The sequence below is a fragment of the Phascolarctos cinereus genome, unplaced genomic scaffold (assembly GCF_003287225.1).
Source record: "Phascolarctos cinereus isolate Bilbo 61053 unplaced genomic scaffold, phaCin_HiC Scaffold_2;HRSCAF=192, whole genome shotgun sequence".
NCBI classification, from domain to species: domain Eukaryota; kingdom Metazoa; phylum Chordata; class Mammalia; order Diprotodontia; family Phascolarctidae; genus Phascolarctos; species Phascolarctos cinereus.
In genome coordinates this window covers 41,175,827-41,202,076 of record NW_027555625.1, presented here as the reverse complement: position 1 = coordinate 41,202,076, position 26,250 = coordinate 41,175,827, and the positions used below count along the sequence as shown (strand labels likewise).

Genomic DNA, 26,250 nt, shown 5'->3' with positions numbered 1-26,250 from the left:
ACAGATGAGGAACAGACCCAGGAAGACTGACTCTTCCAAGGTCACACAGGGAGTATCTGAGATGGGATATGAACCCCAGGCCCTCAGACTCTGCAACCAGTTCACTAAAGACCCCTCTCTAAAGCTATGATCCTACTTTTATCAAGAGACCCAAATACATTTTTTCTCTTTTTCTTTTTTGTAAATAGTATTTTATTTTTTTCCACTTACATGTAAAGATAGTTTTCAACATTCATTTTTTACAAGATTTTGAGTTTCTAATTTTTCCCCCTCCCTCCCTCCCATCCCCCCTCCCCAAGATGGCAAGTAATTGCTATAGGTTATAGATGTGCAATCATGTAAACATATTTCCACATTAATCCGTCTTGAAAGAAGAAACAAAACAAAAGGGAAAAGCCACACATACACACAAAAAAAGAGAAAATATGCTTTGGTCTGCATTCAGACTCCATAGCTTTTTCTCTGGATGGGGACAGCATTTTCCACCATGAGTCTTTTGGAGTTGTCTTGGGTCATTTTATAGCTGAGAAGAGCTGTGTCAATCACAGTTGTTCATCACAAAATGCTGCTGTTGCCGTGTACACCGTTCTCCTGGTTCTGCTCCCTTCACTCAGCATCAGGTCCATCCAAGTGTTTCCAGGTTTTTCTGAAGTCAGCCTGTTCATCATTTCTTATAGCACAATAGTATTCCATTACATTCATATATCACAACTTGTTCAGCCCAATCGATGGGCATCCTCTCAATTTCCAATTCTTTACCACCACAGAAAGAGCTGCTATAAATATTTTTGTACATGTGGATCCTTTTCTGTTTTTTTATGATCTCTTTGGGGTACAGGTCTGTATTGCTGGATCACAGGGTATGCACAGTTTTACAGCCATTTGGGCATAGTTCCAAATTGCTCTCTAGAATGGTTGGATCAGTTCACAACTCCACCAACAATGCATTAGTGTACCAGTTTTCCTATATCTTCAACATTTATCATTTCCTTTTCTGTCATATTAGCCAATCTGATACTGATGAAGCGGTTTTAATTTGCATTTGCATTTCTCTAATCAACAGTGATTTAATCAGTATTTAATTTAGTGATTTAAAGCATTTTTTCGTATGACTATAGATAGCTTTAATTTCTTCATTTGAAAACTGCCTGTTCATATCCTTTGGCTATTTGTCATTTGGGGAATGATTTGTTTTCTTATAAATTTGACTCAGTTCTCTGTATATTTGAGAAATGAGGCCTTTATCAGAAACACTGGCTGTAAAAATGTTTTCCATCTTTCTGCTTTCCTTTTAAGCTTGGTTGCATTGATTTTGTTGACACAAATATATTTCAAAACCAACAAGCTATGTCATAAATCTCTTGCCACCTCCATCTCATCCCAATTTTCTAGATCCAACACAGGGTTAGGACCCCTTCCATTGCTTCTCCTTCAATGTGGTTAATGAAGGGCTAACCCCAGCACCCTGCCTAACTGCACTATGTTTTCCATCATGGCATCTACCTAGTTGGGGCCGGGATTTGGTAGGGGAGACAGAGTAGTTTCAGAGGCTTCTGGGAAGGTTGGCAGCACAGATATCCTTTAATAAGCCAACATTAGAGGAAACAGTGCATTTGATCAAAATTACAGACTATGTACAATATTAAAAATATATACAACAAGCACAGTGCGTGACAGCTACTAAAAAACCATTGTCCCAAGAAGGTAGGCTGACTGGAGATGGGAGGAATGGGATGCTGCCTCTGGGGGAGATGAGGCTGGAGACCACAACTCCCTAATCCTAGCTGTTCTTGGGAGCTCAGAAGGGAGACTTGGTCTTGTGAAAAGGCAGTATAGTATAGAAAAGATCAAAGAGGGAGACCTGACTCTGTGACCTTGTATACAGCACAGCCCCTCTCTGGGCCTCAGTTTCTCCAGCTGTAAAATGAGAAGGTTACACTACATGGTCTCTAAGGGCCCTTTCCAGCTCTGATAATCTTTGGTCTCCAAATTAGGGCAGTAGACGGCCACTTCTCCCCCAATCTCCTCCCCCCTTTCTCTCTCTCTCTCTCCCCCGATACTTCCCATGGAACATTTTGGTTTTCCCTCACATTAGAATAAGGATGAAAATGAGAAGTGTGATGGCCACAATTTGAGCTAGGAGCTATTCATTTCAAAGTTGGGGGAAGAGCCCAGGGAAAGATGCTCTATAACCCTATGCTGTTGGGGTAGAGGGCAGAAGATGACAGGAGCTTTCTAGATCTACCAGTATCTGAACACTGCCATTTCTGCCCCTGAACCCTGAGGACTGGCCCAGGCCAGGAGAGACTGGAGATTGGTATCACTCCTGTGGCAGAGAGAAGATGGAATGAGTTGGGACCTGAGAGGTCACCTCAGTCCTGGGTCATGGTTGATCTGGAGAAATCTACGATCTTCTACAGCTGCTCTGAGGTTAATGGGATTCTCCTACCTGGGAAGAATTCCCATCTAAAAATTCCATGACAAATATTTGATCATTGACCTTCCACTTGAACACTTCCATCGATAGGGAATGTACTATCTCATTCTATTCTATTTTGGGGTAACTCTAGGTAATTGATAGAATGTTTTTTTTCCCACATGTTGAGCTGAAGTCTGAAACAACCTCAGAAAAAAATAGCTCAGTCTAGGGGATTTACATAGAACCAATGTTTTGGTTCCTCCTGAGAATGGACCAGGGGATGTTCTTTATGTAGTCTCCAGGCTAAAGCTGAACCAAGGTTAAGTTGGAATATCTGAAGCTCAGTCTCAAGCTTTAGCCTCATTGTGGGATGACAGAAGAGCTGACAAATGTCAGAGCCAAGAAAGTGTCCCATTTCTCTTCTCCTATTACTCTATTCAAGCCTATTAACACCTCTTCCCTCACCCCAACACCAAGATGAATTTCATTCCTTAGGACACCTCACATACCTCTCCTCTTCTTTAAAGTCATCATAGCAGGGGCCAGAGAAAGCCGCCCCACCCCCGCCACTACTGCTTTGTTCCACTAGACTGGAGCCCACAGCCCAGAACATTTATCAAGACTGTGAAGAAGAAGTCCAGTCAGACAGACTGAGAAAGTCCACACATGAGCCAAGGGCTGTGAGGGGTGGGAGAAAGAGGAAAGAGGGACAAGGGAAAACTGGTTTTCTCCTCTCCTCTTCTGTCTGGAGTGGGCAGGCACAACCTCTTAGTGCCTAGATGCGGCTGCCAGAGGAGCTCCCAGAATTGATGGGTAACTTGACGCTGTCCGAGGTGCTCTTCAGAGGGGAAGGGCCCCTGGCCTGGAGTTTCATCGACCAGTACCAGAGAAATATCAGGAAGCCTGAGAAGGGGGAGAGACAGAGAGAGTGAGTGGGGGGGGTCACCTACCCAAACCTACCCTTCCCTTCAAGGTCCAGCCCTAATGCCACTTACCTATGGGTCCTAATGGCTCTATAGACCAGTCTGACAGCTCTGGCTCTTACCTGTTTTCCCCTTCCACAGGGCTACTGTTGATAGTCTGAACTATATAATTCTTCATTTAATCATTTGCTATATTATGAGGTTATTGAGTTCTTCTCTGTGTGTCAGATGTTTTTCACTACCCAGGCAGGTCCTCAATGCAAAGGACTAGTGTAGTGGAAAGAACCCGGGTCGAGGGTCAGGAGACATGGGTTTAAATCCTGGCTTGACAACTTCTACCTGTGTGACCTTGGGCAAAATCATGTCCCCTCTGAATTTCCTCATCTATGAAATGAGAGGGTTGGACTAGATGACCTCTAAAGTTCATTCCATGACTATGTCTTCTCTGTAACTCCCACAGCATCTCCTAGGGCCAGGACTAGAGTAGATGTTACTTATCATCTGGCTATAAGACACTTTTCTAGATGCCTCCAACTATTGGTACTTCTCTCCTTTTAAAAAATTTTGTTCAGTCATGTTTGACCCTTCCTGACCTCATTTGGAGTTTCTTGGCAGAGTGGTTTGCCATTTCCTTCTCCAACTCATTTTACAGGTTTGGAAACTGAGGCAAATAGGGTTAAATGACTTTCCTAGGGTCACACAGCTAGTAAATGTCTGAGGCCAGAGCTGAACTCAGGAAGATAAAGTCTTCCAGACTCAGGCCAGCAATCTATCCACTGTGCCATCTAGCTGCTAAATTACTTGCTTTATTTGTCTGTTTGACAGCTAAGGTGGTATAGTGGATAGAGTGTTGTATTTAGAGTCAGAAGGTCTGAGTTCAAATCTCATCTCAGATGCTTCCTGGCTATGAGCCCTGGGGCAAATCAGTATATCCGTTTCCCGTTCTGTAAAATGGGAGTAATGACAGCAGCTACCTCCCAGGGTTGCAGTGAGGATTAAACAAGTACTTTGCCAATCTTAAGGAGCTATATAAAAGTTAGCTATTATGTATTTTATGTTATCTGCATGCACGTTGTAACCCACCGCTCACCCCTAACTCCAGTAGATTAGAAGCTCTTTAAATTCAAGGAAAATTTTCTTCCTCTTTTTTTTTTTTGGTCTTTGTTATCCCCAGTGCCTGGAACAGAGGAGGAGCTTAATAATTACTTGTTGACTGGCTAATAGGGAAACAACTCCCCATGCATGATCAATCTCATATTGCTGCCTTCTTGATGGGTGGGGGAGGGGCTGGAGGGAGGGAGAGAATTTGTAACTCAAAAATTTTTTTAAATGAATGTTAAAAAAGAATAATTTATTTAAAAACTGAAAAGAAAAGAAAACTTGTTGATTCATAGAATCATAGATTTAGAGCTAGGAGGGACCTTACAGATCATTGAGTCTAACCAGATTCCCTCATTTTACAGATGAGGAAACTTAAAACAATTGAGGTTAAGTCACTGGTCCAGGGTTATACAGGTAGTCGGGATTTGAACCCAGGTCTTTCTCACTCCAATTCTAGTGTTCTCTCCATTGTTCCACACTACCAGGAATGTCATAGGGAAGACAGAAGGGTCAGGAGACTTAGACTTCTAGCACATTCAAAGACCTTAGAGGTCACATAGCCTGGTATCTCATCTGATTATTCTCTCCTGGTGTTGGACAGAGGCATTGGACACAACAAACAAGCATGGGGTCCCCTAGAGGTTGGGACGGAAATATCAAGGGGGCAGGGACCCCTTGCTACTCTTCCCTTAGGCCTAGTTGGCTCTGGGGAGAAGGGACAGAGGAGGGCCCATACTTACCTTGAAAGGAAGTGATGATGCTGAAGAGATAAAGCACAACCAACTGGAAGATGCCGGAGGTGAAGGCAAAAAAGACCAGAGCCCAAGGGATGCCCAGAACCAGGCTTAGACCTAGCAGGGTGAGGGCATGCTGCCACTTCTGGCCATGTTGGTTCAACCGCAGGATCTGCACTGTCATGGTGCCCAGCATCACAGTGTTAAACAGAAACACCAGGCAGAAGTAGCCCAGGTTCATGATGTAGCTGACAATAGGGTCCCTGATCCAGCACCTGTAGGAGGTCCAAGGACCAGGAGGGGAAGAGACAAGAAAGGCAAGAAAACTGAGAATAAGAGCCTACCTTGGGGAAAAAAGCTCAGAACCAGGAGTTAAGGGACCTGAAGTCAAGTCCTAGACCTGACACTAACTAGTTACATGAAGGGGAGAGATAGACCTGGAGCTTCTACCACTCTCAACAAAAGGGCAGACACGAGTCAGCAGGATGGTTCTGGCTAATTAAAAGAGTGGAAAGAGGGATGCTGGTAATAGGATGTGGGTGAAAAAATGAAGCCTAACGCAACTAACTGGCAGGTTGGGCAGGGAGACAGAGACATATTTAATTAGCCATGGATGTGAAGATAAGGTAGAAAAGCTTCAAGGAGGGGGATTAGAACTAGATGGACCCCTCAATTCTCTACTTTCTCCACACCATCCATACTGGACACGTACATGGAAGGGTAGATGGTATCTTCAGATGACTTCTGGACTGTGAGGATGATAGAGCCATAATTCTCCCCATCCACCAATGCTGTCACTGTCACCAAAAAGATAGGAAGCCCTGGAGAGAAAACATCCCAGCATTACATCCGACCCAGACAGAGCTAACTTTTTTCTCTCCCACCCCTCCCCCCTTGCCCTACTCAGCTCCTACTACATGGCAACCACTGAGAACAATGTGTGGTGTTGCTGAGGAAGGTAGGGAAGAGGAACCTGCCTGGGAGACCATCAAGCCTTGACCCACTTGCACTTGACCCATTTTGAGCTTCAGGAAAGGATGATTTGGTTTCTTAAAGATGGTGGTAGTAAGATTAAGAGAGAACATGAAATAAAACATCTTTAAGACTGAAATTTTAGCAGGATTCCTTAGAAATATACCCTGCCATTTCCCTGAACTTCATCCATCCTAAGGAAGACAGAAGGCACCAGGTGAGATAGAATAAAAGTGGCTTAGAAAACAGGCCACAAGCCTAGGTCAATGAAGGGAAATGTTGAAGAGCATAGATGGAGGTGGAAGGGACTTAATCCCTTCACTTTTACTGATGAGTAAACTGAGTTCCAGGGAAATTTCATGACTTGTCTGAGGTCATGCAGGTAGCAAGAGGCAGAAGAAGGATTTGAACACAGGTACCATGGGTGTACAGTGGATTGAGCACTGGCCCTGGAGTCAGGAGGACCTGAGTTCAAATCTGGCCTTCGGCACTTACTAGTTGTGTGACCCTGGGCAAGTCACTTCGCCCTGTTTACCTCAGTTTCCTCATCTGTAAACCAAGCTGGAGAAGGAAATGGCAAACCACTCCAATATCTGTGCCAAGAAAACCCCAGATAGGGTCACAAAGAGCCAGACAATGACTGAAATGACCAGCAACAACCATGGAATGTGCCATCCATGTTTGGCTAACTGCAAAAATGGTGCTATTATAGAAAGAGACAGGAGGGTCATGAGGAGGAGCTTTCTAGGGCAGGGGGAGGTTAAAGTGAATTCAGTCCAGATATCTTGAGTTTGAAGGAATGGTGAGATATTCACATGGAAATGTTGAGCAGGCAGTTGGAAGTGTGAGTTGGGAGCTCAGCAGAGTTGGACTGGAGATACAGTATTGGGATTTATTCATACAGAGGGAAGAGGGAAGAAGTTCACTCAGGGAGGGACTGAGGGGAGAAAAGAGGAACAAAGACAATGACTTGGGTGGTACTCATGGTGTGGAGTGGGGAGAAAGAAGACAAAGCAGAAAAAAGGGGGGGTCAGAGTGTATCTCCCCCAGCACCTAGCCCAGTGCTCTTTGTACAGAAGGTACTTAATATTTGTTGAGTGAATGATATAGTTGACATCTATATAACATTATAATTTACCAAGTGCTTTACATGCAATATTTCAAAATGAATGGTTGGATGGATAAAAGAATGAATAGATAGATGAACAGAATAGAACACAATAGTACTGTCATGAGAGTCCAGGAAGGAAGGCATTTCAGGATGGAAGGGGTATACCACAGTACACATTACTTAGCATCAATACATCAAATATAAGCCCTCTCTCCAGGGTCTAAATGACATTTTCCTGCCCCAAGATACACCACTCAACCTTTTCCACCTCCACCTGCCTGCCCAGGATCTGCCATCTAATCTCCTCCATCTCCACCTGCCGGCCCCAGGATCCTCCACCCAATCTCCTCCACTTTTACCTTCATTCAGATTCCTCAGTCTGACCTCTTCCCCCAAACCCAGCCCGCCTCCTCACCCCAGCCCACAAGGCACAGCTTGACCAGGTAGCCATGAACATAAGTGCTGAAGACTTCCACAACCAGCCGGTAGAGATTATAGCCTTCAATGGCCATCCAAGTGAGGCAGGCCAGCAGAGAGAAGTGCAGAAAGATGGCGCTGGTCCGGCAACCCATCTCATTCTCCAGGAGGGCCATGGGTTCACTGAGTAGAAAGCTCAGGTCCAGGAAGAGGATAGAGAGCAAGAGGTTCATGTGGACTTTGATGGTGTAATCTCTCTGCTTTCTCCTGAAAGAAACACCAAACCATAGGATTTAATAGTTTAAAGAGGCCTGAGGGGCTGGCTGCTCTAACCCCCTTACTTTGCAGAGAAAGAAACTGAGGTCCAGAAGGGGAATTCCTTCATCCACTGTCACATAGGTGCCAAGGAGCAGAACTAGGGTTCACACCCAGCTAACTCCAAAACTGGCATCCTTGCCACTGCAGAGTGGGTTGACCCACACACAAATTGGCAATGAGGAGAATGGTGGATTTCAAGTCAAAAGACCTTGGTTTGCATCCCAGCTCTGCTAGGTTCATGCTGGGGGACAGTAGGTAAGGCCTCTCTGGGTTTCAGTTTCTCCCTTTGCAAACTAACAGGATCGGACGAAATAATCTGTGAGGTCTTCTCCAGATCTAAGATCCTGTGATCTGCCTAGGGTCAGCCCTAGGTCCAAGGTTTGGGATATCTGGAAAGCTCCCTGGGGTTTGTGAGCATGCCTTCTCCAGGCAGCATCCTCTAGGCATTTGGGTCTGAGGTAGTGGGGTACAGTGGAAACAGCTCAAGTTGGAGTGCTGAACTTGGGGATACTGGACCTGAGTTCAAATCACACTGCCTGTGTGACCTTGAGTAAGTCACTTAACTAGGCCTTCCTTTCCTCATCTGTAAAAGCATGGGGTTGCAGTGGATTTCTTCTAAGGTCACCTTTATGTCTAGATCTTACCCAACTCTAATTTTGTGACTTCAACTAACTAATTGGTATGTAGGTGAAAGGTAAATTAAGGGAGATGACCACGTGGCTCCTTTAAGTAACTAGCTTTTCCATAAATAGGATTCAGTTTACAAAAACCCAATATGCATCCACTTCCCAGGAACACGGCAGTAGCCATCTCCAGTGCTGGTTGTTCCAGGTTCTGAGATCAAGGTCAATCACAGAATGGTGGAAGGCAGACTTGCTATCTTCGCAAGTATGTGGATTCTTGAACTTTAGAGAGCCACCAACCACAGATGCTACCAGGGATGACCCTCCTTTCCTCTTTGCCCCCATGGTCCCACCCTCTCCTCCAGAGGCCAAGCTGATCCATACCGAGAGAAGAGGTAGATGGCAATGGTCAGGACACAAGCCAAGGCCGAGATGACGCAGCCAACGTAGGAAAGGAGAGTGAGATAGTGCTTGTGGATGACATCAATCTCCACGGAAGATGCCTGTGGCGGGACAGAAGCGTCATGATGAGCCCATCTGGAGCACTGAGAGATGCTTGGGAAGGGGCGGCATGGGGCATGTCGTGTCACTCACCATCAGTACGGCAAAGTAAGTCAGATGGTTGCAGAAGCAGGATGTGTTGATTTCCCCCACCTTTGTCTTGCAGCCAGAATCACTCCAACTCCCTGGGCTTCCAGCTGAAGAGAGATCGTAGGGCCCTAGGCAGATAAGCTCCAACCCCTCATGGGAGACCTTAGGTAGCTCTAAATCTAGGATCCTAATCCCATGTCATCTCCTCTTCCTCATATGTTCCCCCTTGGAACAGATGAACACAGAGAAGACAGACTTGGTGATGAATGATTCAGTGTTAATTCGTTAGCTCTGTGTCTTCACTCCAGTCAAGAAAACCAGTTGGGGAGCAGCAGAAGGGTTCTCCTGTTCTGATTATCTCCGGGGATGTGCCAAAAAGCATCTCAAGCTAATGATGGGCAGTTTGCGGCAGACTAAGTCTGTGCTCCCTCCTACCACCTCCAAAGGTCAGGTTCACATCCTTAAATAAACCAGCTGGCTCTGTTCTCTGAAGCTTATCCCAAACCTTCCAGAAACTCCTAGAAATACCCTACCCACTCAACTTGCAGATTCTTCACACCCTCCTATTCTCTCCCCACTACCACCGTAGACCCAGACTGGGCCCCCCGTAAAGGGAACAATTTCCCTAATTTCATTGATCACTTTTAAGTTTTGACATAAAATTTCTGATTTCTAGCTTCCAGTCTGAGTCTTCTCCATTCCCTTCTTGGGTTCCATCTCTGCTTGGCCTACATTTCTCCAGGTTCAGCACCAGCTATTCTCACTGCCAGTTCAGAATCCTTATTCCACCTGCTTCATGAGGAAGCAGTGTGGCTCAGTGGAAAAAGGCTGGTTTTGGAGCCCCAGGGCTTGGATTCAGATCCTAACTCTGCCCATTAGCTATAGTATAGTTTTTGTCTTGAAGACATGGGAAAGGTGAAACTAGATACCTCCCTGTACTGATGGCACCTTCTCCTGCCTCCATCACAGACTAGCTGTGGAACATTGGGTACATCGCTTAACCTTTCTGGGCCTCAGTTTCCTTATCTGTAAAATTAAGATATTGGTCTAGATGGCCTCTAAGATCTCTTCCAACAACTTCCAGATCTCTGATCCAATGGTTTTTTACCTCTTGGCTGAATCCTATCCATCCCCCTCTTTCAAACTCGCTCAAAAATTTTGAGGTCTCTGATCATCCCAATTGCTTCAGTCTTTAACAAAAAACCTCAATAACCAGGGATTAACCTAATGCTGAGAAGTCCCCTGGCTCAATCTCCCCACACTTACGTTCAGAGTTCTCCTCCCAGAACACACACTGTAGGGTCACATTCTTCTGTAAAAACCAAGAAACATGGATTTGTTACTCCCAGCTCTCCCTGTAGCTCAGGGAATTAGGGGAGGGGAGGCAGGTGTGAATTTCAGAATAATTGAATTCTAAGCCTTCATGTACAGATAGACTTATTTTTCTGCATAGAATTATTGACTGGTTAATTCAATCAAAATGGTCAGCAATTTCATAGGCACAGATGAGCTGGGGGAAGAAAGAAACTGGGGCAGGGGGATGAGAGGTGCAGTGGAAAGCAATGACCGATGGTCCTTCTTGGCTCCATCACTTACTGGTTGGGTGACTCTAAGTAAGTCACTTCCCTTCACTGAGCCTGAATTTTTTCCACTTTGGAATGAGGAGCTTGGATGAGATATCTAAGGTTTTTTTCTAACTCCAAATCCTACTCATCCATCCATCCATCCATCCATCCATCCATCCATCCATCCATCTATCCATCCATCCATCATTCATTCATATTTATGACAAGACATCCTGAATCCCAAGCACTTCCCTGGTCCACTGAGGAGGGAGACCAGATGAACCCCATCCCCTAGGACCACCCTACCCCCTCCAAATGAAGCTTCTTCTACTCACAGGCTGTGGCTGGTGCCAGAAGGTAAGGACCACAGGTTCCTGGAGGTTGGACACCTTGGTATTCTGTACCACAATGCCTAGGACTTTTCCCCCGAGGACTTGGCTGGAGTTTTTATCCTGAAGACATAGGGAAGGTAAAACTTGCTACGTCTCTCTGCTGATGGTGTCTTATTCTGTTTCTGTTAATGACTAGCTGTGTGACCTTGGACAAATCACTTAACTTTTCTGGGCCTCAGTTTCCTCATATGTAAAATGAGGGGGTTGGTCTGGATGGACTCTAATCTTATGCTATCATTCTTGCATCCATCCTCCCACTCATTGCCCTATTGAATGGGCCTGGGAGGTCTTACAGTAAAACTGAGAAAATGGCCAGACTTATTTTGTGAAGCCCTCTGCCAAATTTGCCTCCCCTTTGCCCTGCTCTACCCCTGGAGTGTCTCTTTCCTCCTCAACGTACCCTACTTGCAGAGCCTTCATGTCCTCTATTCTCCCCCCACTCCCACTATCTACACCTGCTCTCCTGTGAATGGGGGAGGGTCTACACCACTATGAGACCCCTCCCAGGGTGAGTTGCATTTGAAGCTCAACCTCTCACTGTGGAATGGAAGACGGCATTCCCATAAAGGAACCGCAGGCAGTGCAGAACAAGCGGTAGTGGTGATGGGTCATGGTGCTCCTTAGGGCCAAAACCTTTTTTGGTGTCCCAAGTCACTGAATGGGTGGCCACCTATTCTGCCTATGGGTAAAACTGGCTCTAATTGAGAGTCAGGGGTGTTATAAGGAAAATGCTATGGACATGTGAGTTATGTTATTATGATTCATCCAATTTCAGCCCCCTGCTTCTCTTGTTCACCTGCCCCAACACACAAATATGAACTGCTTTTCCCTCCCAGGAAAGGAGAAGCAGGACAGCCGTCCAGCCAGGGTACCTGGAATAGGGCCTGGCTGCTAAAATCCATGAGCAGGAGCCTCTTGTCTGCCTCTCCTCTCCTGCCTTTGGCCTTCTCGAAGAGGGCACTAGGCAACTTCACGGAGTACTCTTGCACTGTGCTCTGGTCCATCTGCAAAATCCAAGGGATGGTCATCAGAGGAATTCTGGGCCCACTTGCAGCAGCAGGCATGGGAGATACAAAGGACCAAGGACATGAAGGGTGATGGGACCAAGAAACCAAGGCCTCTGTCTCTCAAAGATAGACACTCCTTCCCCCCAGATTTACAATTTTTAGACGGCTGCTCTAGAAATAGGAAAGTTGAATAACCCTGCCCCACCACGGGTCATATGACTGTGGCTGGCCCACTGTGGAGTCCATCCTGAGCTTAGCACTGGCACCATAACAGCCATCTGGCTTTTGCTGACCCAGGTTCCTTCCCTCACCTGTCTTGGGACCAATTCCTGGTTTTAGACTTTGGCGGTCAGTTTTTCCCTTTTCCTCCCCTCTCCCTTCCCCTCTCCTTTCCACCTCTGACTGTCCAGATACTGACCTTCACTTTGGAATGGATGTGCAGATCCTTAACTCCTGGCCTCAGTTTCCACACAGTAGCATTGATCCTGTCCTCCTCGAAGGAAGCCTTATCTCCTTTGAAGTGTACACCCACCAACTTTGACTCTAAGCTCTGGAGGTGCCTAGAGAGTAAGAAAAGAAAACAGCCCCCCCCAGTCGCTGAAGTCTTGGTGTTGTAGAAAGAGCATGGAATTTTGTGATCAGAGGACCTGGGTTCAAGTCCTGTATCGGACACTAAATAGCTATGAGACCCTGGGAAATTCACCTAACTTCTTTGAGACTCAGTTTCCATATCTATCTCACCAAGATGTTGTGAGGAGAGAGCTTTGTGAACCTTCAAGAACTTATCAATTGTACTCATTTCTATTATAGAGGGAGAGGGTTAAGGGGACAGATCAGGGAGACAGAGAGGAGAGAGAGAGAGAGAGAGAGAGAGAGAGAGAGAGAGAGAGAGAGAGAGAGAGAGAGAGAGAGAGAGAGAGAGAGAGAGAGAGAGAGAGAGAGAGAGAGAGAGAGAGAGAGAGAGAGAGAGAGAGAGAGAGAGAGAGAGAGAGAGAGAGAGAGAGAGAGAGACAGAGAGAGAGAGACAGAGAGAGAGAGCGAGAGAGAGAGACAGAGAGAGACAGAGAGAGAAGCGAGAGAGAGAGAGAGAGCGAGAGAGAGAGAGAGAGAGAGAGACAGAGAGAGAGAGCGAGAGAGAGAGAGAGAGAGAGAGAGAGAGAGACAGAGAGAGAGACACAGAGAGAGAGCGAGAGAGAGAGAGCGAGAGAGAGAGAGAGAGAGAGGAGCGAGAGAGAGAGAGAGAGAGAGAGAGGAGAGAGAGAGCGAGAGAGAGAGAGAGGCACAGGAGAGGAGAAAGGAAGGAAGACAAAACCTAGAGGAAGACAGGAGAGAGAAAGTCACAGGAGAATAGATGTGGGAGGGAAAGCAGGATCAATAAACATTTATTAAGCACCTACTATGTGCTAAGTCTGGGAAAACAAAAAAGGCGAAAGTAGTCCCTGCCCTCAAGGAGCTTACAATCTAATAAGGAAGACAATAAACGAACAATAAGTACAAACAAGTTACACACAGAGAAGTAGAAACAATCAACCAGGGAAAGGCACTGGAGTTAAGAGGGGTTGGGGGAGGCTTCCTGTAGGAGGTGGCATTTTAGTTGGGACTTAAGGAAGCCAGGGAGATCAGGAGGCTGAGCTGAAGAGGAGTAAAAGTGTCCTGGGAGGGGAGGAGAAAATCTGGGTTTCAAATCTACCTCTGTCTCTAACTCTTAGTATGACCTTGGGCAAGTCACTCTTGTGCCTCAGTTTCTTCCTCTAAAAAAAGGTCCTTAACCTGTTTTATTTTTAAATTGATGATGGTGTTTCAGTGTGATTGGCTTCCTTTCTAATCCTGCACATTTTGTGTTATGCCTCTAAAAACATTATTTCAAGAAGGGCTCCAGAGGCGCCACCAGCCTTCCCCAGAAGTCCAGGACACACAAGAAGGGGGGCAGAGCCCCTGTGCTGAAAAAAGAAAGCAGATGTTCTCTAAATTCTGTTCTTTGACCTGCCTCTGGGGAGGAAGCTCAATTTCGCAAAACTTTAGAGGCCTCTTCAGTGGTTGCCTGATACAGCCTTGCAGACCTGAACTTGCTGAGGGACTCAGTCAATGAGGGGCAGCCCTGGGTCCTGCTTCCAGGTCCACAGCTCATTTCACATGACCAGAGACCTCTCTGACAAAGTGGAAAGAGAGTTGGGAGGCTTCAGGAAGTAGTGAGCTCCCCGACCTTAGAGGTATTGAAGCAGAGGCCACATGGTCACTTGCCAGGTGGGATGTCTTTTCACATATGGGTTGGGCCAGGTCTCTGCCAAATCTAAAATTGTGTGATTCTGGGAAATGTGATTCAAAGCTTCCTCATTTTTTCCTTTCATCCCACCCCTTTGGAAGCCTGTAGCTAGAGACCTTCCCAAGGCCAGACTATGGGCCCTGTGGTTCTCCCTATCCAACACCTCTGGCTCAGTGTCCCCGAGCCCTGACACTGTTGGACAGCAGCAGGAAGGCCCTGCAGTACTCACTGGCTGACCGAGGTAGGTGATAGCTTCCTGCCGACCTTTCCAGACTCAAGAGCATGCTTAGTGACTGTAGTTCCCGTTTCAGGTCACACATGTCAACCGACCCATTGTGGGAAGAGGCGTCACCAGGAGGGTCTGGGAAGGGTAAGGGAGGGTCACAGTTAAGATGGGGTCCATCACCCCCACCCACCCCAACAAGGCAGGGCTGCTTCCACCAGCTTGGCCAAGATGGCCGGTTCTCTTGGATGCTAAGGACCTTCAATTAAACTCATATTCTATCACCTTCAAACCAATAGTCTCAAACATCAATCAATATTTATTAAGCATCTACTGTGTGCTAGGCTCTGTGCTAAGCACTGAGGATACAAAGAGAGGCAAAAGACAGTCCCTGCCCTCAAGGACCTCACAATCTAATGGATTAGATTGTTATCTAGTTTCCCTCTGAGCCCAAACAGGGCCAACTCAGGGGCTACCTCCTCCATGAAACCCTCTCTGATCACCTGGTTTAAGTGACTTCTCCCTTCTCAAATTTCTCATAGCACTGATCTGGACTTCTCCTTTGCATTTGCCTTCTTGCCTTCATAAGGTAGTTATTTGTGTAAATGCCTTCCTCATTTGTGCGAATGCTTTCCTCTCCCTTCTCCTCCATTAGATTAGAATTTCCTCGAGGGGAGGGCCTTGTGTCGTCTATCTTTGTACCTCCAAACACAAAGCACAGAGCCTTGTACAAGACCCAGTACTCAGCCTGAGATAGGTTAGACCCCAGGGGAGAGCCCTGGAAGAATTTACCTTCTCTTGCCTCTACCTGGATAATTCTATCCATCTCAGCCGAGACACCGGATTGGGAACAGGAAGAGGAGAAATTCAATGGATGGAGAATGATCAAGAGTGAAAATTCCCCAGCCCCCTCCAGATCTGCGCCCACCTCCCATCATTACCATGAAAGTGGAAGGTGTATCGATGGCTATTGAGAAGGCTGGTGTTCTGTGGTTTTCTCCAGGAGCTGTAGGAAGGGTTGAGCAGGAAGGGCCCCTGCACGGGATCAGCCACCTCGAGACGGCTGAAGCATAGGAATTCACGGGCCTGGTCACTCAGCTCATAAGTCGTCTTCCCATAAATGAGTTGGAGCTTCTCAGCATTTGGAAGCCAGTAGAGGCAGAAATGATATGGCCCCCGGGGCATAGGGAACTTCCAGGACTGACTGGCTTCTTTGGCAGGAAACGGGGCCTTTACTGTTAGGGCATTTTCTGTGTTCTCGATGACAATGTGGTGAGAATGGCCTCGAGTGTAGTTCAGGATGCTTGAATGGGTTTGATTCCTTTCCCCACAGAACTTGAACTCGTCTTTGTGGTTACTGCCCTGTGTCCCTATGGCACAGAAGAAGAAGCAGATATATCATGAAGCTCAGCACGGTTGTGGCTGGGGGAAAAGCTCAGCATAGCTAGGGTTCCCCTCTTTCCACCCAGGAAGGCAGTGTGAGATCCAGGCCGTACATCTTGAGTGAATGAATGAATGAATGAAATGAGAGGATTTAACTCTATGACTTCTGAAGTTCCTTCCAGCTTCAGATCCTATGGATCTCCCTTTCCCTTGGGCCTCGCCATCCTGACTTCCTAAGCCTTCCCCTCCCAAGCCCCACTATTCCATGATCTCTCTTGAGTGGATATGATGGTCAACCTCATAGACTGTTTAGCACTCTAAGGGACCTTAGAGCACCAGGCTTATCATCTTCCTGTAATATCCTTACTTAAAGATTTTACCAAACTGTGTAAGACCCTTCATAAATTACTTTTTGGGACTCAGTTTCTTAATCTGTAAAATGGAGAAGGAAGAAGAAGAAAGAGCATTGGACAAGGTGAATCTAGCAAGTATTTATTAAGTATCTACTATGGAGGGACCATGGTATTGTGGCTAGATCGACAGCTTTGAAGTCAAGACTGCTTATCCTCAAATCCCATCTCTGACACTTGCTATCATTGTGACTTTGGGCAAACACTTCACCTCTCTGGGCCTCAGTTTCCTCCTTTGTAAAATGAGGGGGTTGGGCTTGATGGCCCTGAAGTCTTTTCTAGTTTTAGGACCTTATTTCCAGGAGTCCCTTAGGGCTTCAAAAAGTCTATGAGGTTGACTGTCATACCAGGAGGGTGAGGCCCAAGGGAAAGGGAGGCCCGTAAGATTTGGAACTGGAAGGAACCTTCAGAGATCATGGAGTCAAATCCTCTCATTTCATTTTATTCATCCATTTGTTCATTCATTCATTTACTAAAACATTTTTTTCAAATATTCGTTTAAAAAATTTTGAGTTCCAAATTCTCTGCCTCCCTCTGTCACCTCCCTCACCCATTGAGAAAGTAAGAAAACCAGACGGGCTATAGAGACTGTCTCTTCCAACACCCTCATTTTATAGCTAGGGAAATTGAGGTCCGGAGAGAAAAGCTAATTCTCCTAAGGTTGCACTGGGAACCAGAGGGAAAGCCAGCACTTCTGACTAACTCTAATCTGGAACGCTGCCTCCTGTGCCATATTTTTTTGTACTGAGTAGAGTTGCCAATACGAATGGAAAGACATAGATTATGGACAATGCACTTGGGGAGGGTCCATCTGGGGAAGGGGTACTCAGGGAAGAGGAAGGACACAATACCTTGAAGGAGGAAGAACAGACTTATATGGAAAGCCACTGCCCTAGGAAATGTCTGGGTCTCTATTTTCTTCCTCATTATCACAGGGAGGTCACCACCTGAAAAAAAGCCAAGATCGGCATTAACCTTCATCCTGGTATTTTTTTTTCTTTTCTGGGCCATGGAGTCAGGAAGACCTTTGTTCTAATCCCACCTCATAGACTTCCTAGTGGGTGATGCTGGGCAAGTCACTTAACCTCTAGTGGCCTCAGTGCCCTCATCTGTAAAATGGGGATAACCATAGAACCTATCTCACAGGGTTGTTGTGAGGACCAAAAGAGAGGTAATATATGTAAATCAGGGAATGGCTGATGTTGCTGTTTGTCCTTCGTACTCGAAGAGGACTATGACATCTGGGAGGTGATGTCATGACTTACAAGTCAATTGGGTTTAAGTGAGGCAGGATTATGCAAAGTCACCAGCCTCACTATCTCCTCCAGAGTCATCTGGGTCCAGTGGCAAGACACAGACCAGGACTGCTGGAGATGGCCCCAGAAGATGGATGGATGGCCAATGTAGTGTGGCTATGCTCTGAATATAAGTATGCTGTAGAGGTTTGTTTTAAAACATAAAGTCTGAGGATCTTCTCTGAGCTGTCAAAAGGAGACATACAATCCAGGAGCAGTAGTAGGCCTTAAAGATCACCAAGTCCAATCTCCCCCATTTCACAGATGAGGCAACTGAGGCACGGAGAGGGACATGTGACTTGCTCAGAAAGTCAGTGGTAGAACCAGGGCTTCATTGCAGTATGGCACATTTGGAGTCATGGTGGCTCTGCCACTCACTGGCCTCAGATGAGTTATTTCCTCAGATTGGACCTATTCCCTCATCTATAAAATAAGAAGGCTGAGTTGGATGGTACTGTGATGCCCTCTGATCCTAACTGTGAGTCTCCTGAATTCCTTTCCAATGCCCTAGTCCACTATACCTCACTGCCTTCCTAACTATCAGAAGCAGTTTCATATGCTCCCAGACACAGAGGGGTTTAGGGCTGAGGACAACTGCAAAGCCCAGAAACCCCCAGGGCAAGAGGAAAATAAAGGAGAATGAACAGTGAGGTCCCAAGGCTGGAACCCGGATGAGAGCAGATGTCACCTGGACAGCTCTTCCACCTTCTGCCACAGGGGAGAGCCATGGCTCATTAATTTCCCTCTCTTAGGTAGACATGTTACATAACTTGTTTCATACCTGTTACTTGGGCTGTGGTTAGGGTACCACCCTCCTTTAAATGGTCAGATTATCTTAGGCCATTGTTTGTACTGGGGCCCTTAGTAAGGATCCAGGGCTTTAGAGATGGAAGACATCTTAGGAATCCTCTACCCTAGCCCCTTCAATTAGCAAAGAAGGAAACCAATACCCAAAGAGATTAATGGATTTTACTCAAGGCAAGAAATATCATAGCTGGAATCTGAACCCAGACCCATTGAATTCACTGCCACTGCTCTTTCCATTGTATCATAAAGGGTTTTGAAATAGTAATGACAATAATAACATTAATAATAAGTTTGCAACAACCCAGCTCCATCCTTCACATCACCTAGTGGTTCCAAGAAAATCCCAAATGGAAACAGGAAGACTTATCTTCCTGAGTTCAAATCTAGCCTCAGACTCTTACTAGCTGTGTGACTTTAGGTAAGTCATTTAACCCTGTTTGCTTCAGTTTTCTCCCCTGTCAAATGATCTGGAGAAGGAAATGGCACTGCAGTATCTCTGCCAAGAAAACCCCAAATGGGGTACCGGGAGTTGGACACTACTGAAACAATGAAACTGCAACAATCTCACTCTAACCTGCCTCTATCAGAAGTCCTGAGAGTTTTAAGTGTAAGCTCAATACTAGTCAGTGGAGTGCTGTTTTCCTGGGTTGTGTTAATAGAGGTGTGGTTTCTGAGAATAGGAAGGTGACTCGCACTCCACTCTGCTGCTATCAGGCCTCATGTGGACAGTATTGTGCTTCTGGCGTAGAAGTTTAAGAAGGACAGGGATAAACTAGAGAATGTTCAGAGGGATTGGACTAGTCTTGTTTAGTTGCAGAACTAGGAGCAGTGGATGAAAGTGAAAAATTGGAAAATTTGAATTTGATGTCAGGAAAAATATCCTAACAATTTTTGTTGAGTCATTTTTCAGTTGTGCTCAACTCATGACCCCCATTTGGAATTTTCTTGGCAAAGATGCTGAAGTGGAATCGCCATTTCCTTCTCTAGCTCATTTTACAGATGAGGAAACTGAGGCAAACAAGATTAAGTGACTTGCCCAAGGTCACTCAGCTAGGAAGTGCCTGAAGCCAGATTTGAACTCAGGAAGTCATCTTCCATACTTCAGGCTGGTGTTCTAGCCACTTCCCCACCTAGCTGCCCAGAATGGAATGAGCTCCTTTGAAGGATGGTGAGTTCCCCCTCTTTGGAGAGCTTTAAGCCGAGGCTAGACAGTCCTTGTTAGGTATGTCATGGTGGGGATTCCTTTCAGGGAAAACTTGACCTAGATGATGGCTGAGCTCCCTTCCAGCTCTCAAATTCTGTGACTGGTGATTCCAAGTCTTCCTCCCTCTCTGGGCTTCACTTCTGACTCTACAGTGCCCCAGAAACCTCTTCACCCTAGAGGCTCACTCCACCCCTAAACTCCACAGACTCCAAGTACCCTCTAGCCCTGTGGCCTCTCTTTCTGATTGTCTGGTTTCCTGCCCCTACCCAGACCCCAGACCCTCAATTTGCAGGAGGCTCAGATTAGCTATAGCTTCATTTTTCTCCAGGCTGTATTCCCACCTTCAGACTTTCTCTACAATGCCCCCTACCCACCTCATCTCTTCTCTCCCCACTTTTTAGCTCCATTTTCTTCTTCTTCTTCTTCTTTTTTAGGGGAGTGTGGCCTAGACAAGATTCCTTTTTATCTCCCTTTTATGCAATGTCTTCTCTCTTTAGAATATAAGCTCTTTGAGGGCAGGGCCTGTCTTTATTCTTGTATTTATATTCCCAGCATTTAGCACAGTGCCTGATACACAGTAAGCACTGAATAAATGTTTGTTGATTTGCTGACTTCCATGGAGAGAAGGATTTTTCTGGCAATAAATAATAAGTCATGTTGTCTTCCTTCTTGTCTTCTCTTTCAACTTGGACCCTCAGTGGCTGCTTACCTCATCTATTGCCAGTTCTGGCTTTGGAAAGAAGAATTTTAAAATCCCCAAATGTCAGAGCTGGAAATGACCTTAAAACATGGAATGTCAGAGGGGAGGAGTCTTAGAAATGATCAAGTCCCCACAATCAACAAATGAGGAAACTGGGGCTCTGTTCTGACTCTATGATAGGACAGTGGTGAAAATCAAATGAGATAAAGGAAAGGAAGGCATTCTGGGAAGGTTTTAAGGTGCTGAATGGGTGTAGGAGGGAATTGTTACGTGTATCCCCTCTCTGATCCGTTCTCCACACCACTGTCAAAATCTTCCTCCCTAGGCATGCGTCTGATTCTACTGCTCAAAACCCTCCTGGTACCTCTAGGATTAACTATAAACTCTGGCTTCCATGGCCTCCACCAGGTGGCTCCAACATCATTTCATATCTCTCCCTTCAGTCACTCTCTACTCCAGTGAAAATGGAAGTCTAGCTGTTTCCTGAATGGGTTGTAAATGCCATCTCCTACCTTCAGGAATTTGTGCAAGCTATGCCCCACATCCAGGAGGCATGCCCTGCTCAACTTGGGTCAAGTGTCCCTTCCCACCCCAGCTATGTAGAGCTGTCTATGACCTTCCCCAACCTGCCTTTTTAACTTTATTGCTCTACTTCTTCCATGCTGTAGTCTTCATAAACATTATTCCACCTCTCCTGGACATGTCTTTGCCTTGGCTGTCCTGCATGCCTGGAATGCACCAGGAAAAGGGAAAACCACCATCTCACTATTCAAAGGGTGACTTCTTTCCATTTAGACTTGGACTCACAAAGTGACAGAAGGGACTTCAGTACATACCAGGTCAAAGCTAGAAGAGACCTTAAAATACACAATATCACAGCTGGGGAGGGGGGGGACCTAGAACAAAAAATGTCAGAGTTGGAAGGGGTCTTAGATCAGAGAATGTCAGAGCTGGGAAGGACCTTGGAACATACAGGGTCAGAGATGAAGGAACCTTAGTGCATAAAATGTCCAAGATGGAGGAACTTTAGAATGCAGAGCATCAGAGCTGGGAAGGACCTTAGAACATAGAGAATCAGAGATAAAGAGACCTTAGAACAGAGGATGTCAGAGCTGACAGCGACTTATGGATCACCTGAGAAGCAACTTGGTCCAGTGGAAACTGCAGAATTTGGAGCCAGGAAGTCCTGGGTTTGAATCCTACCTCTGATAATTACTAGCTGTGTGAGCCTGGTCACTTAACCTCCATGAATTGCAATTTCTTCATCTGTAAAACAATAATAACATACAGTACCTCCATCCAGGGCTCTTTGTGAGTTTTAAAACACTTACATAAACTATCACCACCTGGTTCAACCTTCCCATCTTACAGATAGCAAAACTGAGGCCCCAGACAAGGAAAAGGTCTTAGCCAGCATCACATTGCCTGTTACCGAGAGCCAGAATCAACACCTAGGGTTTAGTCAGTCTAAGCTCAGTCTACTGCTTTTTCTGCCTCCCCTAATTTAAGAATCAAAAAGGCATTGAAAGATGGAGCCAGAAGAATCCAAACTTTAAAACAGTATGAAATTGGGCACCATCTCCTGCATGGAAAGTATGCAAGCTGGGGTGTTCAAATGAACAGGAACTATGTTTCTTTCCTCCTTTATATCCCAACTCTTCAACTGACCATCCTTCCTATTCTAGATTGGTGGGGTTGGGGGAAGTAAAGCAGAGTTTTCAGAATGGTTTTCTCCAGTTCAGAAATAGTAAATGAAACTAGAGCTGAGCCCAAAGTCCTCTGTCCACTCATGGTTCACTCAGTCATAAAGTGGGCCACTCAGCAATTCTGTTGACTGGCTGAGTAGGTAATTTGGCTCATTAAGTATTTACTGAGCTCTCCTTATGTGTTAGGCTAGGCATGAGTGAGGAGCTAAGGTTCACACAAACAATAATCCAAGGGCAGTAGATAATACACCATCAAGTGCCATACAGAGCCATAGCATCTTAACGGGGAATTTAGAGATCAGATCTAGTCCAATCTCACTCCCCAGGATTGTGCTTAATTCTGGGCATCATGCATAAATGGAAGAGTGTCCGGAGAGGGGTGACCTGAACAATGAAGGACCCTGAGTCCATGACAGAAGACTGGATTGAAGTAAATGGGGATGGTTAGCCTGAACAGAAGACTCAGGGAAGGCTTGCTAAGAAAGGCAAAAGATTGTCCCTGCAGTCCAGGAGCTTAATCTAGTGTGAGAGATAGCATGCAAACAATGGAGACAAACAAGATATGTGGAAGTGATAGGAAGTGATGAACAGAGGGAAGGCACAAGGATGAAGAAGGATTGGGGAAAGCTTCCTGTAGAAGGTGGGATTTTTGCTGGGACTTGAAGCTAGGAGAAGATATGGAAGGAGAGCATTTCAAGCTGGAGGGACAGCCCTGGAAAATGCCTGGATTCGGGAGATGGAGTTTCTTGTGCAAAAAACAGCAAGGATACTGGTGTTGGTGGATCTCAGAGCATTTGAGAGGATGTAAGGTATAAAAAGACTGGAAAAGGGTGGACAGAGGGGGCTTTGAGTATTTGGAGGACGGCCTGGATATGTTCCATTTTGTTCCAAAAGGCAGAACCAGGAGCTGGGGTCGTGTTGGGGGGAGCTGCAAAAAAAAAAATTAATTTGGGTTTGACATCAGGAAAACCTTCCTAGAGATTCAAGCTGTCCCAAAGTGCCAACAGCTGCTTTGAATGGTGGTCATTCCCCTCCTTTGGAGCTCTCTAAGCAGACCACTTATCAGACGTGACAATCAATGAGGATTCCTTTGGTGCATTGGTTACTCCAGATGACCACTGAAGTGAATGAATGAATAAAAACACATTTTTCAAGTTTTTACTATGTGTCAAATATTCTACTAAGCGCGTCTCTCCCTGCTCTCCAATTCTGTCCTGGGAGTTCCCTCTATGATGTTCCTAACATTCTCTAAGTGACAAAAAGGCAGTCAGAGGACTATGTGGAGAGGGCAATGACCTCAGACCATTTTGGTTGGGTGGAATTATGAGCTGATTATATGTGTATAAGGCTTCAGGACTATTTTAGTACCAGCTGCCTGAGGACCTTCTCCATCAGCTGCCTTCCTGGATCAGAGCCCAGCCCAAAGTACAGGTTAGTCACTACAATTGGTCGCACTCTAGATGCTATCTCACTGAAGAAGCCAGGACAGCCAAACTATGGGGGCAGAAAGGTAGCTCCCGTTGCCAAGAGCCTAGAGGGCCAGAGCAGGTCCTCTCTCAGTGGAGAGATGCCTGCAGCCAGCAGACAAGAGCTGGGATACACTGAGGTTTGGGGCTGACCTCCTATAGCTCCAAAGTACCTAGCCACCTCAGCCTTTGTGGCAGTCGCTGGGATTGATTGTTCCTGGGAGGCTTTCTTTGCACTTCTCTGCTCCCCCAGGGTTGGATAGATGCTGAGTATTAAGTAGCAGTTACATTCTTTTTAAGATTTGCAAAATGCTTTACATACCTCATCTTGTATCTTCACAACATTGTGAAGTCAGTGCTTATTCTCATCCCCATTTTAAAGAAGAGAAAACTGAAGTAAAGTGAGGTTAAGCGATTTGCCCAGGGCCACCCAGCTAATAAGTGTGTGAGGCAAGATTCAAACTCAGGTCATTCCTATAGCTGTAAGCCTAACCTTCAATCTGCTGGACCACACAGCTGCCTGTTCCTAATGAAAGCAGCGTGTGATTTCTTGGGAATGACAGCATACTGGGAATCACGAAATGGGAGATCAGGTTCTGGTTTTGTCTCACTTACTCACTCAACGACTCTGGACAAGTGGCTTTTTCTCCTTTGGCCTGTTTTCTCACCTGTAAAATGAAAGTGCTAAACTAGGTAAAAGGCTTGTGTTCTAGACCGCTATGAAAGTCGCCCAAAGCCTTGGATTTAGAGAACGTGGAAGGGTTTGGAGGTGATGACTCCGTCACAAAGTCAGTGGTAGCTGTGGTTTTGACAACACCTTCCTGGTCTGGCAGGAAAACTTGTCTGAGGAATCTGAGATCCTGGCATTCTGCCTTCTGTTGTCTTTTCTCTCTATTCTCTACCTTCAACCATCCTTTCTTTTGCAGAGCCTATTGGGTGGCACAGTGGATTGTTGTTCTTCGTCCTTCATTTTGGAAGAAGAGTAATGACATCAGCGGGGTGAAAGAACACTGAGCTTGGAATCAGGAAGACTCATCTTCCTGAGTTCAAATGTGGCCTCAGACATTGACTAGCTGTGTGCCCTGAGAAAGTTGCTTCATTCTATTTGCTTCAGGTTCCTCATTTATAAAATAAGCTGGAGAAGGAAGTGGCAAACCACTCCAATATCTCTGCCAAGAAAACCCCAGATAAGATTACAAACTGAACAATGTTCAAAAACAGAAGCACTTTGCCTTATTTTGTGTCTTGGACTTTTTTGATAGCCTGGTGAAGCTTATGGATCCCTTCTCAGGATAACATTTACTGCCTACATTCATAATTGAAGGAAATGGTAAATTTCAGTTAGAAGTCAATGACAATAAAGATGCAGTCTTTTTCCCATCCAGTTTTATGGACTTGATGAGATCTAACCTCAAGTAGTCTGTGGATCCCAGATCTAAGAGAAGGAAAGAACCCACTAGAGGGGTCATGTTCCTTTTGGGTATAAAAGCAGTTTTGTGATTATGAAGGCACAGACCTGGCTTCAGATCGAGATTGAGTCCCTTGGTAGTCTGGGTAGTACTGACAGAATTGAAGAGATGGAAGTGACCTCAGAAGCCATCCAGTTCAAAACTTTCCTAGATAAGAGTCCCCTCTACATCATACTTGACAAGTAGTAAACCAGCCTTTACCTGAAAAAGTAAGGAAGGACTTACTTCTCTGTGAGACTACTCCATTCCACTTCTGGATAGTTCTAAGTATCAGGACATTTTTCCTTACATCAAGCCTATAGACTGTAAAATAGCCACTGTACCCTAAGAAATGATGGAAGGGAGAGTTTCAGAAAAATCTGAAAAGACATGAATTGATGGAGAGGGAAGTGAGTAGAATCAGGAGAACTATTTATACAATGACAACAACAGTATAAAGACAATTTCGAAAGTCTTATGACTTCTGATCAGTGCAATGACCAACTGTGATTCCAGAGGAATCAATGATCAAGCTTGCTGCCCACCTCCTGATGGAGAGGCAATAGACTCCAGATGAAGAATAAGACACATATGTTTACAGGGCTAATGTGGAATTTGTTTTGCTTAACTATGTATATTTGGTCCCAAAATTTTGTTTTCTTTTGTCCCCCCTCCTTTTTTGTAGGGGAGGAGGTGGAAGGAAGAGAAGATAAATGCTTATCAATTGGGGAGAAAAAAACTAATAGATAAAGGATAGAATTCATCTGGCCCTGAGCTCACCAAGGGCAGGTAGATGCTAACTATGTTTCTATGTGATCTTGGGTTTCAGTTTCCCATTATTCATTTTTGTGCCATCCTTTTAAGTCCAAAGATTATTCTCCTTGTCAGAGAAAAAAGAGACAAAGGAAGAGTTGAGTAGTTCTGCTTTCTTCCTGTTATGTGTTATCATCATCCCATCCACCCATAGAAGCTTCTTTGATCTGCATGGCATGCCCTCATCAGAGAAGGTGCTGTGCTCTAGGAGCAAAGCAGAATTGAAGTAGCTCAAAAGAAACTAGAGATACGCAAATTTAAAGAATCCACTCCAAATATTCACATAGACCATATTTATGCCCGACCTGTAGAAGAACATTCCCACGGTTCAACACACTGTAACTTGATTCTAGCATAGT

At 45.5% G+C, this 26,250-nt stretch overlaps 1 protein-coding gene across 1 annotated transcript in view; it reads right to left on the bottom strand.

The window, feature by feature from the left end:
* Positions 1 to 1,557: 1,557 nt before the first annotated feature.
* ADGRG1 (adhesion G protein-coupled receptor G1) overlaps positions 1,558 to 26,250 on the bottom strand; it is a 75,728-nt gene continuing 51,035 nt past the window's right edge. The window contains 14 exon segments of the mRNA XM_078149335.1: positions 1,558 to 3,322; positions 5,184 to 5,452; positions 5,890 to 5,998; positions 7,676 to 7,944; positions 9,003 to 9,121; positions 9,213 to 9,316; positions 10,476 to 10,521; positions 11,110 to 11,226; positions 12,039 to 12,170; positions 12,592 to 12,733; positions 14,666 to 14,708; positions 14,711 to 14,797; positions 15,601 to 16,029; positions 17,304 to 17,399. Coding sequence (XP_078005461.1) covers positions 3,195 to 3,322; positions 5,184 to 5,452; positions 5,890 to 5,998; positions 7,676 to 7,944; positions 9,003 to 9,121; positions 9,213 to 9,316; positions 10,476 to 10,521; positions 11,110 to 11,226; positions 12,039 to 12,170; positions 12,592 to 12,733; positions 14,666 to 14,708; positions 14,711 to 14,797; positions 15,601 to 16,029; positions 17,304 to 17,379 — 2,070 coding nt within the window. The 5' untranslated portion in view covers positions 17,380 to 17,399 and the 3' untranslated portion in view covers positions 1,558 to 3,194.